This window comes from Erigeron canadensis, chromosome 5 (assembly GCF_010389155.1).
Source record: "Erigeron canadensis isolate Cc75 chromosome 5, C_canadensis_v1, whole genome shotgun sequence".
In the NCBI taxonomy this organism is placed as follows: domain Eukaryota; kingdom Viridiplantae; phylum Streptophyta; class Magnoliopsida; order Asterales; family Asteraceae; genus Erigeron; species Erigeron canadensis.
This window is the reverse complement of record NC_057765.1, coordinates 38,123,714-38,139,607: the sequence shown is the minus strand read 5'-3', so window position 1 is coordinate 38,139,607 and position 15,894 is coordinate 38,123,714. Positions and strand designations below refer to the sequence as shown.

At 32.7% G+C, this 15,894-nt stretch overlaps 2 protein-coding genes across 2 annotated transcripts; one reads left to right on the top strand and one right to left on the bottom strand.

The window, feature by feature from the left end:
- The first annotated feature begins 5,044 nt into the window (after window positions 1-5,044).
- Window positions 5,045-6,661, top strand: LOC122600009 (inositol-tetrakisphosphate 1-kinase 1-like). The gene has a single exon (XM_043772639.1). It carries the CDS (start codon window positions 5,174-5,176, stop codon window positions 6,260-6,262), a length of 1,089 nt encoding a protein of 362 aa, XP_043628574.1. The 5' UTR covers window positions 5,045-5,173; the 3' UTR covers window positions 6,263-6,661.
- Window positions 6,662-10,295: 3,634 nt separating this feature from the next.
- Window positions 10,296-14,045, bottom strand: LOC122600659. Its single transcript, XM_043773411.1, has 5 exons — window positions 13,709-14,045; window positions 12,419-12,557; window positions 11,224-11,309; window positions 10,972-11,118; window positions 10,296-10,624 (listed from the first exon to the last, which is right to left on the bottom strand). Exons 1-4 carry the CDS (start codon window positions 13,973-13,975, stop codon window positions 10,990-10,992), a joined length of 621 nt encoding a protein of 206 aa, XP_043629346.1. The 5' UTR covers window positions 13,976-14,045; the 3' UTR covers window positions 10,296-10,624; window positions 10,972-10,989.
- Window positions 14,046-15,894: the final 1,849 nt, after the last annotated feature.

Below are 15,894 nucleotides of genomic sequence, written 5' to 3'. Positions count from 1 at the left end.
GAATTGTTGTTTAATTATCATAGGATAATTGATTGATAATAAACCTATTTGTGTTATGGGTCGCATCATGATCAAATGACGAACCTGTGATTATTATACTACAATTTGCAAAGTATAACAGTACTTAGAACAATATATATCTTCAAAATTATAAGTTTTTATATTAAATATATAAAAATCTAATATTAATAATATCGTAAACCCCGTGTCCAATATTGGACACGGGTGTAATATCTAGTTAAGTACTAGACTTGGCACGTCAACTTGAGCATTACATTAGAACAAAGTCGACATCTTCATCTTTAGGTTTTTTCTAAATTGTTATATTTTAACGTTAGTTTCATAGCTTTAATGAAGGTATTATCAGTAATGTATTCACCGAACTATAAAATTTGATGTTTTACTTAAAAAACTATATCCTAGACTCCTACTCCTACCATGACATTAAATTGTTAATTTGCATCAACTCTATATATTTCCATTAAAACTTTTTTATACCATGTACTAGATTATTATTAGCAAATCTCTTATATAAATAAAACAAAATTGTTTTTAGAAGTTTTTTTCATGTGTGGCATGCCAATATTTTTTTCTAAATTATTTTTTAAACATATATGATGTCATAATCAAAATTTATTTTGTTTTAATATATTTTTTATTAGGCCCTATGTCATTTTTTTTTTCATTTTATTTGTCTAACCTTAATTTTTTTTTTAATTTATCTCTTATATAAATAAAACAAAATTGTTTTTAGAAGTTTTTTTCATATGTGACATGTCAGCATTTGTTTCTAAACTATTTTTTAAACATATATAATGTCATAATCATTTTTTATCTTGTTTTAATATATTTTCTACGAGGCCCTATGTCATCTTTTTTTTCATTTTATTTGTCTAACCTTAAATTTTTTTTAATTAATATGAAAAATGATCGACTTTATTTTAACTCTTTATTTTTAATTCTATATCTACTATTGATTTATCGTAGTTCTTTTACTTTTTCATCACCTTAATCGGGTTTTATATATTAATGTTCATCTTTACAAGTATCTTGCTATCTCAATATCAAATTATAATCAAATTATAATGTATCGACAACAAATTACATATATATTTCTATATACTTTTTGGTTTAACTTTTTAATTAAGCGGTTCGGGTTAAACCCGGGTTAATTAGCTAGTAAAGTAACTAAATAACTTTTTTTTATATATCATAAAGTGTTCAAAACAAAAAATATACATTTGGTGAATTGGTGTAGACAGTTGGCATAGCTAATTGCGGTTCATTTTTGGTTAGCCCAGCTTTTGCAGCATTGGCGGATCCAGCTTTAAACCACGGTGGTCTTATGCCCCTCCTCAAGTTGGCCCAATTATTATTAGATTTCTAGCATACATTTCAAATAACCCAACCCAATCTAAAGAAAATTACTCGTATTTCCAAACGCACGTGTAATTGTAAATCTTAGGAACCATTTTGCCTCTTCTACGCCCTTTTAGTGTTTGATTGCTGAATACAACTATAACTATATAAGATACATCAAAATTCAAAATACAATAATTACTCTAAATTATCAAAAATTTATATATGGTGTGTTACATGTTATTTAGATGATAATAAGTATATATTTTTTTCATGATTCTAAGTTTTTTAATACGAGTAATTCATAATGCATATATTAATATAGAGTGTCATCGTATGACATAATATATCATCAAGTGTATGTATTGTTACCATTAACCATTAGTGCCAATTGTAAAAAAAGTTTTTGGATCAGTCACTGTTTTACAAAACTTCAAATGGGTAACAGTTGGTCAGTAGATTTGTACAAGTAATTGAAACTGTCTTTGGAGACAAATAAGCCATTGGTAGTTAGCAATGTTGTTGCATACTTGCAGCGTCATGATGACTAGCATTCTAGCAGTAATACTTATTATATATAAGGTTAGTTTTAAGGGTTTTTTTTGAGCTTTTAGGGGTGTTTGTTATTGTGATTATAAAATAAATTATGCGTTTTTATAATTGCGTTTTGAAAAAGCATGTAGGTACATGCTTCTTCAAAACTGCGTTTTCATAACAGATAATCACTTTTTCACACAAACACCTTTTTAGATTATTTGCGTTTTATAAACGTAATAATCAGATAATTACTTCAAAACGCATTCCCAAACACCCTCTTAGTTGATTTTCCATTGTGTATGCCACAAATATTTTTTATTTTATGATATCAATATTTCCAAATCTATTTTTATTTTTTTAGGAAATATACAAAGATTTGCAAATATTTAAACTCGAAACCCATAACTTGAATAACTTTTAAGAAAACGGACTAAGGATGCATGTAGTCTGTTATTCATTTTTATTCTTATTGTTATTATAAAATGGAAGTCTTATATATACAAAAATAAAAATAAATAGTCGATTAAAAAATCGAACCATCGAAACTCATCACAAGATCAAATCTCAAATCTCAACCCTCTAAAGTCATGATTTTCAATAGCCCTTGGATTAATTTGGTTGTTATCATGATAGTATCCGTTTGATTAATTAGATGATCCAAGTGAGATGCATAATTTGACCAATAAAAACTCGTTTGACAATAATAATACTAGTAAGAGTACTACAAATTTGGGTCGTTTAATGTTGTATCGATGAGAGGTAACATGCGACCCCATTGCATTTGGGATGGGAACGTTCAATTTTAATATAGTGTTTCAAAATCCAAAAACGAACTGAATTGAAGTTGTTTGGTCTAAAACGAAAACGATAACGAGTGGCAAGCAATGTCATTGTAGTTGAGTTTCAGCAAACCTCACGGTACTTTAACTTTTGTAATCGTTTAGAAGAACAAAAAGAAAAGTTGCACCAATTTGTAATAAGTCTTAACATAACATTAATTTATTAGGCTTCTACCTTAATAGTATCATTTTACCAAAATAGATTATTTAAATGTAAAGTACGTGGTCGTCAATTTGTCAAAAATTGGCATGGCAAGAACCAATCAATGGATTATGGATGCCACATGACCTTGCCAAAACATAAGAATACATTCCAAATTGCAACGGGCGGTAAATCTTCATAATCATCGACATACGTGTTAGAACGAAAAGAAAAAGTTCAAAGCACGCCACGTTAATGCCCCAACGTTCAATTCATTAATTCAATCGGCATCATTGTACCGATATGCCCAGGTTGTGGATTTACAGGGGCATACGCTACATACCGATGTGTGTCGATGTGTTATCACTACAAGGATAATTGCCTTTTGTGATAACAAAAATTTGCAAGAACATAATTTTCTCACTAAAAAGCACTAAAAGATAAAAAAAAAAATTAATTGTGTTGAATTTTTAGTTTGTCAAGACGTTTTGTGAGGACTCTCCTCCTAAAATCTTATTTTTGATTTTCTTTATGGAGTCAAAGTCAAAAAGAAAAAGAAGTGGTGAGACTTTTGTTGACTAGACATATAATGAGAACTGTTCTCACAATAACTTTTATTATCTATAAAATTAAACTTAAATATCTATATATACACATTTATATTTATATTTATTCGTATTGTGTATTTCTTTTAAAAATTTCTCCCACGAAATACTCCTCCTCATCAAGTTTCGGGGCTGGTACATTTAATCCACCAGGACGTGTTTACACTCAAGCCGAAGTTGATGCATTGTTGAAAGCAACTTTCAAAGCAGCAAAGAGGGACACAAAGATTCTAACTAAAAAAGTGGACATAATGGCAAATGCTATGACAGAGAAAGGATTTGATATTGTGTGGGAAGAGGAGGAGGTAGAAGAAGAGGACAATTCGGACTCCGACTAGGTTTGTGGCTGAAATATTTTGAGTTATAGTGGAAATATTTTGTACTTGAATATGTCTTTTGTACTTGAATACGTCTTATGTTGAATTTGTCAAACATTATGTTTAGCTATTGCTCGGATATGTTGTTAAGTAGATTCTATTAATGGTATTTGTGGTAGTTTGATGACATTGTTGATGTTTGATGAAAATCTGGATAGGAAACAGGTTAATAGACCCGGAAAATTTTTGGGCGGGAAGCTGCATTTGCAGCAGATTCCTGCCAAAATTTTTTAAACTATTTGTGAAGACAGTCCTTATTAAAGTTTATTGTGAGGCCATAATATGTAGTATTTTTGGTGAGGACAGTTCTTGCCAAACCTCGTATTTACTGTAGTAACATACGATGTATAATTTAATTTATACTTTTAAAATACAAATAATATATATTTTTACATATTTAAATAAGTTTTTTGAAAATAAAATTATTTTATTTCTTGCAAGGACTGTCCTCACAATACATTATTTTCCATTTCTTTTTCTTTTTTCTTTTTCTTGGTCAATGTCCTCACAATAACCAACAAATGTCATCACCAGTTACCTATTGTGACGGGCCAGTGACAAACCTTATTGTGAGGACATTTTCTCACTAACTACTTATTGTGAGGATATTTGGACTTGTTGTGAGGACATCTATTCTCACAAAAAATGATTTTTGTAGTGTATGCCGATTGTTGACCACATTTTTCACTTCAATGGACCATTGCAAGACACTATGCTTGAAATGGTTATGGTTTCAAATCCGTTTCACTTCACATAGTAATACCAAAACACAATTGAACGTTATTTGCTTTTGGACTTCAAATTTTTCTTTTAATCCAAACATTTTGATACTCTTATTCTCTTAACACCTCTTTGTATAAAATTATAACAAGTGAACCACTATTATTTATTCCCATCCATCAACTAGACCAAGTGGATTAATCAAATCCAATCCAATAACTACAAAAACCCATTCCTTCCCTATTATTATTACTCGTATTATTTTAAGGAAATAAAAACAAATTTCATCACTTTTTAGCGAATTCCATTACACTCATACACCATAGTGCGGCGGAATCCGTATATTATTTGAGAGAATATGCCACGTGGACTCTTCTATTCCCTTAACCATAGTTAACTTATCTAACCCCACTCTCAAACCCTATATATATAAACGCACACTCACTCTATTTCTCTCTCGTTAACTCCAAGAATCATCTCTCACAGTCACCAACCGAACCTATACATACACTCCTGTGTATCTATACATTTCACAAAAAAATTAAAAAAAATTTAAAAATAAAAATAAAAAAATCGTTAAATGTTACGGAAAAGATGACGACGAAGCGATTCAGTATAGGCTATGCTTTATTATTGAAGAAACAAAAGAGTTTTATTCAGGAATCGTTAGTGGATTTAGCGAAATCACGTGGAATCGATCTGATTAAGATCGATACAAACAAGGATTTGATTGATCAAGGACCGTTCGATTGCGTACTTCACAAATTGTACGGTGACGATTGGCGTAAACAGCTCCGTGAGTATCTGATTTCTAACCCTAACGCTATTGTTATTGATTTGCCTGATGACATACAGCGTTTACATAATCGTATTTCTATGCTTGATGTTGTTTCCGAAATTCAAATTAATATGAATATGAATAAGTTTGATGATAATGATGATGTTGAGTTGAGTGAAACGGCGTCGTTTGGGATACCGAAACAAGTAGTTATATATGAACCTGAGAAATTGAGATTAGGTGAAAAGGATAAGGAAGGAATGATAGGAGGATTGAAGTTTCCGGTGATAGCGAAGCCGTTAGTGGCTGACGGAAGTGCGAAATCGCATAAGATGTTGTTGATTTTTAGTAATGAAGGATTTGAGGAGTTGAAACATGCTACTGTGTTACAGGAGTTTGTGAATCATGGAGGAGTGATTTTTAAGGTGTATGTGGTGGGGAAATATGTGAAATGTGTGAAAAGGAAGTCGTTACCGGATATTAGTGAAGAGAAGTTGGAGAGTTTGAAAGGATCGTTGTCGTTTTCACAGGTGTCGAATTTGACTAGTGATGAAAGGAATGATGATAAGTACTATTACAAGATGATTGACTTGGATATGCCGCCAATGAGTTTGATTACGAATATTGCGTGTGGGTTGAGGAAGGCAATGAAGTTGCATTTGTTTAATTTTGATGTGATTAGGGATACGAAAGTTGGGAATAGGTATCTTGTTATCGATATTAACTATTTCCCTGGGTATGCAAAGATGCCGGGTTATGAGTCTGTGCTTACTGATTTCTTTTGGGATGTTTTGAATAAGAAAGAAGCAAGGTGTTTCGACAGTGACAAGGAGTTTATGAAGTTAGTGGATAATGATGGCGGTTGTGGTGAAGATGAAGGCTCGTGTACTGTTTCTTCGGCTTAGAGGGAAGGAGAATCGGAAGAGGAATGACGATTAACGTGGAGATTGAAGGTCGAGGTCTAAGGCGATTCTTGATCTTTTTGAGTTTGTTGATCAAAAGGAGGTTTTTCTGTGGGCGAAATGGCGAATGATGATCTTTAGATAGTCGTTAGTACAGGGGTTATGGATAGAGTTCGGTTCTTTTACTTTTGCTTTCGCCTCCTAATGGCAGTTTACTTGGTGTTCCTTATTGATCATGTACATCTCATCGTTCGCTTTGGAGATAGGTACTTTTATAAATTCTCCTTAAGTTTGTAGGAAGGCTAAGTCTCTTTACAAGGCATATTATATTCCGTGTTTTGGGAACTATTAATTGTGTGCCTTGGCAGCTTTGATCAATGAATTTTGCCTTATGAATGATAATACTACTTGTTGCTTCTCTCAACGTTGTCTAAAGCTTTTTTACAGTTTATTTTAATCGTTATTACTTGAAATGCATTGGTGTCATTCCTTAGCTTGGTAATTGTAGTTGGTTTAAGTCATTTGCTCAAGCCTCAATGTGTTGAAATTGCATTATGTGGAACTGACGCAACTTGCATTGATACGACTATTAAAGAGGGATTATTCCAATTGTGCATGAGCTAATGGTAATATGGTATACAAATTGATTAGGCTATTACTCCTATTAGACCACTTCTGATGTGCTCATAAACTGGTAGTCTTTTCTGTCCCGTAAGTATTTTGGGGCAGATTTTGCCTTGCGGGAAGTAGGTATATGCCTATGTATGTGTTCCTAGGATTGTTTCAGTGGTACCATCTTATCTGATACTGGTAGCCTATATTTATCTACGTAGGGGAGCCACAGTATTAGCATTAAACGTCTTTGATCAACTGCACTTGTGCCACACGTCCCACTTTCAAATTCTTTGTTTGGATGGTATTAAGTCGTGTTGAATTTGAATATGTTTTCTTTCAAGGCCCAATAATCGGAAAATGTGTGGCACATTTGATTATATTTGTTCATTATTTACGTTACCAGTGAAAACCAAGTAAGCTTTAAAGTTTCTTTCCTTTTCATATTGTTTTGAGCCTTTGAGGTCATCATAGAGGGAAATAAACAAAGCCATTATGTAAAACTGTAGTCGTGAGAGTTTATGCCGTTACTGCTTCCATTTACACCCTGCTGTTTGACTGGGGATAGGGGGCCCTAATCTAAGAGTAATTATAAACTGACTTGTGTGACACTGTGACTGACTTCCTGTGCGTGACTCTTTTGCACCATTTGAGTATGAAACTTGGTTGGAAATATGGAATAAATACGTTTCATCTCTGTAGCCTCCTAAGTCCTAAATTACAGAGCATGAAGCATGCCAAATGATTTTTTTCTTAAGAAAGTAACATTCAGCATGTATTTTATTACCAATATACCAATATTAGGAAGAAGCAACAAGTACTTCAATTAGTTTGCAGATACCAATCATTTCATTGGCTCTGCACTTACACTTTCTCATAGTTTTCCACGTTTCATGAAGTTCTATGTTTGCAAACTTTCCATGTTGAGAATAACCTTTTGAGTGAGTCATTAGTCTTGTACACATAGCACATGTAACGTGTTTAGCCCCTTGTGACTTTCTTTCATCATTTTTCTTGTGGTACAATCTTGCTTAGGTTTCTACTGGCTATTTGTCTCAACATTGAGAGAGTTTTCCGTCATCGAAGATCTACACTGATATATTATTGTGATGGACATGCTCAGTTGTTTCTCTCTCTCTCTCTCTCTTTTTTTCCTGCTTTTTGTATTTATGTGTTAGGAAAAGGTAAGAAAATATATCAGTTATTGAGTACTTGGTTCGTTGACCCCCTTACCATAAGTTTCTCATCTTCATAGCATAGTCCGACACCATTATAGTGTATGATATTTACAATATAATGATACCTATTCAGAGTTCAGATGGAGAAGGCCCTTGTACAACTTCATTGTAGTAGTTGTGACGCTTACTTTAAAATTCTCGTTGAGCTGATTTTCTTTTCTTATTATCGTGGTTTTTTTGGGTTATTTGTAAGCACAGATCTATGCACTGGTATTGTTTTGTTTTGTATTTTCTTTTTTGTTTTTTTTAATATTAAAACCATTTGTCAAACTACACAATGATCAGCTTTAAAGTCTTTTCATATATGTGTTTCTTGGTTATGAAGAGTTCTATTTCAAGATAGCTGTCATGTCGTTGTAGTGAGTTTCTCAAAATTTTATTGCTTTGAAAAAGCATCACATGTTATGCGATATGATGTGCTTCTAGTCGCAATGCACTCGAAGGAACACTAGTAATTGGTTACGATTATACATACTTGCATAACATTTTTAGAAGGCTTCTGATACATGTTCCAATATAATTAGGATGATGATCTTTCACTGAAAATGTCTTGATTATCTGTGATGTGTTTTTTGCGATGCCATGAATATGCTTAACCTCTTTCTAAATGTTCACAACTTATACTAGTATAAGTGAACCGTGTATATCTTTGACCATGTGACGAGCCAGAAAACAGGCTTGTTTCTCAGTATCTATGTTGAAATATACCAGTTGTGAACTCTTCATAGTTCAGTTTGTTTAGTGGGTTACTGCTAAAACTTATAAAAATTAGAGAAGTCCACGGAGACAAAGTTTATTGTCATTTTGTTATATGTGGCTGTTATACGTATATTGTAGTTGGGGTTATGTTATTATTGTAGCAGGCGTTATGCTAATTATCAGTGTCTTGGTCTGGATTCTTGTCTATCGGTTTTGTGTTAGTCCTGCGCATCTAGTGAACTAGATAGATGCATAATGTACTAGCCTATTAGGTCACGTTTATTTGGTGCGAGAAGTCAGGAGCTGTCAAAGTAGCTACAAGTCAACTGCTTGAGGTTCGCCTATAGTTGAGGAGAACTTCCGCTCTGACACTGTAGCTTTCACTTTTTGGTTGATGGCACACTTTTAGCCTTTTGACTCCTACTCGTAGCCATCATATGCCGACATGCCGTTCAGATCCTGTTGCACAAAATCATTTTTTTTGGTTAGTGAGTACTTTTATGGGCATTGGCTGGAAGATGGATCTCTGGCTCTCTGCTGTCAAGCTCCCATGAATAGATTATATGCCAACTTTCTGCTTGATTGAGCACCTAGTGTTTTTGTGGCACCACTATATATGTGATACTGTGCGAGCCTATGTATGGCATCTGAGGAGTCATAATACTAGTAGTAACCGGCTTTAATCAACTGTGTTTGATCCACACAGCTACTTCTATGGTGGATGGTATATTATTTTCCATGTGGGTTGGGACCCTTTTCACTTTTACATGACTGACTTCTGTAGTCACATTAGTCATTTGGAGTAGTATGCTCACGTGTTTAATGATATGATTTTCAAACAACATACAGAATGCATGACCCTCAAATTTTAGGAAGCAGACTGCACTAGGATCACATGGAAAAGGCTTTGAGATTAATTGTTCATAATGGTGCACTTATATTAAGTTTTTGTAAGCCCTTCCTACCGAGAAGATAAACTCTCATTTCAACTAGTGCTTTGTGCCCATGCGACAAATTCTATCTTTTGATTGTGTTTTAAGTTGGATACACAATTGGTATACTTTTTATCATTGTTGTGGTTCATTTTGCGCCAAGTGCAAAGTTATACTTGTATATACTGTATCTTTAAATAGCATCTGGAAACCAACACAGTGATCAGTTCTTCGTCATCTTGTTATATTTGCGCTTCTTGGTTTTGAAGTGTTCCATTTGTATGATATGTGTTGTGTTTTTATGGTGACTTTGATACCAATAGTTCGTTATGACCATCTAGGCTTAGATTTTTCATTTCTAAACTTCTAATACATTTACAAATATAATTAGGAATTTGTATGCATTAGAACTTAAAAGAATGTTTGTTACTTGTAGTCTAACTTAAAATCACCTTGACAAAGTTAAAACTAGGTCTGCAAACTGTTTGGTTAGAGTTGAGACTAGTTGTAAAGCAATATATAGAAATCAATTCAATGCCACATGTACAAATCGGGTGTTCTGATACTTTGTTCTAAATTTTGTTTTTGTTGTCCAAATGTACATAGATCTATAATTCATACAAATTGATCATAATATGATGCCCATAAACACCAACGTTTGAAGGAAAACAATTTATCGAAACAACCAAAAATGTTCAAGAGGGCAAAACGTAGGTACATAACTATATTTTGTAGCATCATATTTCGCCTGTTATTTTCTCTCCAGAAAAGAAGTGGGGTATCTGCATGACGCTTCATCGTAATTTAAGGATCTCTAATAAAACCCCCCAAGCAACACCAGCGTATTGCTAAAGTGGGTAATGAACAAATGTGCTCCTTGTTTCCTGTAATTTAGATTTGATTGTGTCATTCTCAATCCTGACAGAACTATCTACTAGCACATAGCAAAAAAAAAAAAAGACAAAAAGAAAGCAATGCTGCATTATAGGTAACAAAGTTAATCTTTAAAAAACAAGAGTTTTTCAAAACCCATTACATTCTAACACAATGTCTCAAAACCATTACCTTCTAACACAATATCTACGATTCTAACCATTTAGCAGTAATTCATTCAAGATTCTCACAAGAAGTTGTGCACTGTCGCATCGAAGTAGATAACCAAAAGGTACATAATCTCTTAATGTGCTAGATCCTAGTTGTTACGACATGCATAATTGAAAGAAAAATTCACCTATGAAGAATCGGATATTTATTGATCCTTCTTTAGCTTAGAAGCTGTATATGTGGTCTTACGATCCTGGCTGTTAGTTCTTATTATAAAAAGAACCGTTTCTACAAGCATGCCCAAGACCAATCCAAGGATCCCTCCAGCAGCATGCTGAAAACAAGTCAAGACAAAATATAGTATTGCTTATAACAGTATTTCGAGTTTGTGTTCAATGGTGCCTGAATAAACAAGAAAGTGAAATCATTGTTTTAGTACCATTACTGGACTATGGCCAAACAATGCTCTGAATGTATAATATCCAACCAAATAGCATGTAAACATCGTAAGAGCGACATGCAAACCTGTAAAAAGGTTCAAGATTGTTATTAGATGTACAAAACCTCGAGCAATATTTGTTTAGCACATCTACCATTAAGTCATTTATTTCTTAATGACCTTTTATCATTAGATCATATCACGTTCTTATGACCTTTTGCCCCCACAACACATGTTTCAACAAAAAGATGGACGCTTTATAGACATTTGTCCTTGATAAGCTTAAAACATTAATAAACTAATCAAGCCACCATTGTTTCATGACCAAGAAGTAAAGATTTATGAGTAAAACCTGCTTAGAGGTACATGGACTAGATAATTAACTTCCATAGAACAATGCTGAAAGGTGTTCAATTTTATACGACAAAGTCAAATGGATCTCATTCCCCAAAACGTACAAAGATAATCAAATTCTCTTCAAGTTATTGTTTATTGCATTCACATTACAGGTGGCGATATGGGCAGGTCACATGTGTTGGGTAGTGAGACAGATCTGGTGGTCAAAATGCAACGGGTTTAAGTGAGCCGAAATGAGTTAGGTTTGACCACAGCCACTTCTCAGCCTTCTGCTTTTAAATTTGATGAATAATTACTGTGTTAAACACAAGTACACAAACTACCTTATTACGGTAACAATATACTTTCTCCAATTAAATGATTATTTTTTCTTTATTTTGGTAAGACAGAAAAAACTCACACACACATCTACGACGAGGTTTGAACCCACAACCTTCGGTTGGGACACTCTTGATACCACTTGGCTAATGCTCTATAGGATCTTAAATAAGAACTTTGAAGGGTTATATCATTTTAAATTCACTTTGGATAACTTTTGGCCGTTTCCATCTTAGGAATATTCGTCAATTTTGACCCATTACAGAAAACTTATACTGTAACTCAGATCAACACATTTGGCCATTTACCCAAAAATGAGTTGAATTGCCACCACTACTTAGCATTAGCATGTACTCTGAATTTACCACCCAGAATAATGTTTAAAAAAAGTAAGGATTTTAGCATCAAGGACCCCAAATGATATTAGGAAAACTTTATAGCAACACAAATCATTCAAAGGGTGTCTCATCGTTCTAACAGCAAAAAAGGAACACAAAAATAGTTACAGAAAGAAACTCACCAAAGCCTATTTGATCCTTGTATGAAGAAAACGGCTCACTTTCATCCCTTTTTGGTGTAATATCCTTCACCAGCTCCTTATATGCTTTCCTTTCGGCTGCTTCCTCAAATTTCCTTAGCCTTGCTTTCAACTCCTCACTCTACAAATGCATATAAATCAACAAGATTATAAGTCATCCATCATTTCGAGTCACTATCTATGAATAAAAAAATCATAACTTTAGTAGAGTTCACATGTACATAATTAAACAACTATTGTAAACCAAAAGAAATTCAGTCATGTCATTCGTTACAATTATCTCCAAAGTTATAGTTCTTACAATTCACAACTACCCCTTCTCCAAAGATGATCATTACTACATTCAAGAATCAAGATAAAATTTTACCAAACACCAACCAATAACCAGAAACCAAAATCGTGATAATCCTTTATAAACATATCCAAACACATTACTGATACACGAGTATTGGCCTCTTGGGATTGCACTTTTTTAGCTTATTCTCATTGTTAAGAATTCGTAAAGTAAGTACAGTTGCAGTGTTGCACTTTACTTTACCTTATGTTCATGGCTAAGAATTCATAAAGTAAACACCAATACGGACCCTATATAATAGGTTCCTATCTCAGCTTTCATATAAGTGTAAAACCACCCCCACATAAGCACTCAAAAGTGCATATAGGCATATAGCATTTAAAAAACTGAATAAGCTAATAAGCCCTTAACTAAATTACACAATCTCAAACACCCTCAAAGTTTTGTGCTTCATTTTTACTCAGCGACAAGTATTTAACACGCCTGTACACAATTTTCACAACAAGCCTCAAAACCACAACCTATAACCCGTAAGGTCACCACAAATCCCTCAGACCAAAAGACTTTAAGTTGTATAGCTTCTATGCTTTCGTTATAATCAATAACCCGTCTCTATAATCCGTTTAAAAAAAGGTCCCTATGATGGTAGCCTAGTGGCCAGGAACATGCAACATAAAAGCGGAATTCAGGTTCGAATTCAAATCTGTCCAATATCCCTTATAACTGTAATTTACCTTCTCTGATGTTGGTCACGGACCGGTCGGCGGGGGACGAGTTCATAAACCATAAAGGCATAAACCATAATCCATTTATAACAGTAACTTAGCTACAAAACTCTACTGAATTAACAATCCTATCTCAAAATTACAACTAAAGTTTAAAAATTTATTCACTACAATTTAAAAACAAACAAAACCCAACAATAAATATGAAAAAAAAGAATAACAATAAAGAAAACTTTTTTAATTACAACTTACCTTTTCACGAGGTTGTGGGCTGTTAAGGATAAAGTTTGACCCGGATAACAGGGATCGTAAATCGGGTCGTGTTAAAGGATCGGATGCGACCCAGATGGAGCGGAAAGAGTTGTAAGGGACAGATGAAGTGGGTTGGTGAGATAGAGATGAAGCGAGTTCACGGAGGTGTGAAGAGAGGCGGGCGTTGTTTGTTGACGTGGATAGAAATGATTGGATGGTTTCTGTTTTAGAGAGTGTTAGTCCGGTGGTGGAGTGGTCGTCGTTCATTGTGGCGGGGATTGGGATCACGGTGGTGGCCGGAATAACAGTGAGAGGTGATGTTATTTTTAACTTCGGGTTTGATTATTGGATCTTTTATTGTAAATAGATTTTAACACAAAACATAACTGTGATGGTAAAAAAAAAAAAAAAGTAGTAGTAAAGTTGAAAAAGAAAATGGTGTCATGTAATTAAGGAAGATTTATTGGTCCAACACAAACATAACAAGAAACTAATGTTAATTATTGTTAACCAAAAAAAATTGTTAACCCCATTAAGGAATAAAAATTATCAGATGATTTCCAACTTTGATTTATAACCACTTGATTATATTTTTTAATTTCTTAATTTGTTAAGCATATATTTATTTCTTTGAACAGCAAAATTATTTACACATCGATAAGATGCCAAAAAATTACATCATGTAGTTTGGGCTATTAAACCAAGAGTGCCCAAAAATTTGCCCTTCAACTCGAGATCTAAAGGAACAAAATAACAAAAATAGAATGAAAGACTTCACTAGAAGTACTACAACTCGACTTTAAAAGACACATCATTCCTATGTTTCCAAAGCGACCACCACCACACAAACATAGTTGCTTCCAAACATATCCCTTTATAATATATATATTAAAAACAAAATCTCGAAAGACGTATAAACTACAGTAACCGGTTTTAACCAGATTTTTAAAAATTGTGTTTGTTATTGGGTCAACCCATTCCATTTTCTTAATATATTTTTTTTTTAACTTCACAAGCATTTCAAAGTTCACATATATGTCTTATATGTATAAATTGTAGAGCAGATAAACTAATGAGCAAGTGTTGGCATTAACTTTTGAACTTTCTTATATAAATTTTTTCCAACTTTTCAAGCATGTCATCTCTGTTATTCTTTTTTTTTTTTTTTTTTTTTGAAGTTTAGTGGTTTTGGTTTTCACGATTTAAGATATATTGTTTAGCCACTTTTTTGTAGTTTATCCATTTGACTCAATGCATACCAATTTGTAACACTTTATTTCATAGTTATCAAAATTGTATGTTCGTGACATATTATATCACTCTTCTAAAAGTGTCGTTAGCGGTAATAATATAGCTATTGTTATACATATTTAGTTATTTCTATTAATGCAGTTACTTTAATAATTAAAAAAAATCAAATCATTTACAACTTAGTGTCTCTCGGGGCAACGCCCGGGTGACATATCTCATTTAAATTAAATATTAATAAAAATATTTAACGTTAAAGTCTTAAAGATATAGAATTTTAATAATGTATAAATTATGGTAAGAATGCATGATTATTATTGAAATACTTAATACATAACAATAGCAAAGTAAACAACTTATTCCTTAGGGAGAATTTTGGTCACCAAAAACTAACTAACCACTAAATTAAAGGTAAAAAGTAAAATGCATATAACCTTTGGTCAATAAATCTTATACTTTTGATCCTCTCATCACTCTACTTTCCTTTTCTTTATAAGTTTTTGCTGTTTTTAAGTATTTTTTGTAAAAATATTATTTGAGATTTTCTTTATTTGTTGTTAGTTTCAAATGTTGATCAAGATAAATATTGGTGATAAAAGAAACCAAATAGTAAATATGTTTGTTATTTGTCATATATCATATTAGACATTATATATATAATTAGATGTATAAAAACAACATGTAAGAACATTTACTATCAATTAAATCTAAAAATATGTGGCAAAATATTATGTACAAAATTATATGCATAATGTACAATCCTTTCTAACTTTTGGATTTTGGAGTTTTATCTCTTAAAGTTTATATGTTTTACTTTTGGTTTTCTTTTTTACCTCTAAAAGTTTTAGTTTTTTAACTTTTTCTTTTATGGTTTTATCTCTAAACATTTGATTTCCATATATATATATATATATATATATAACACAGTCCTAAAATCA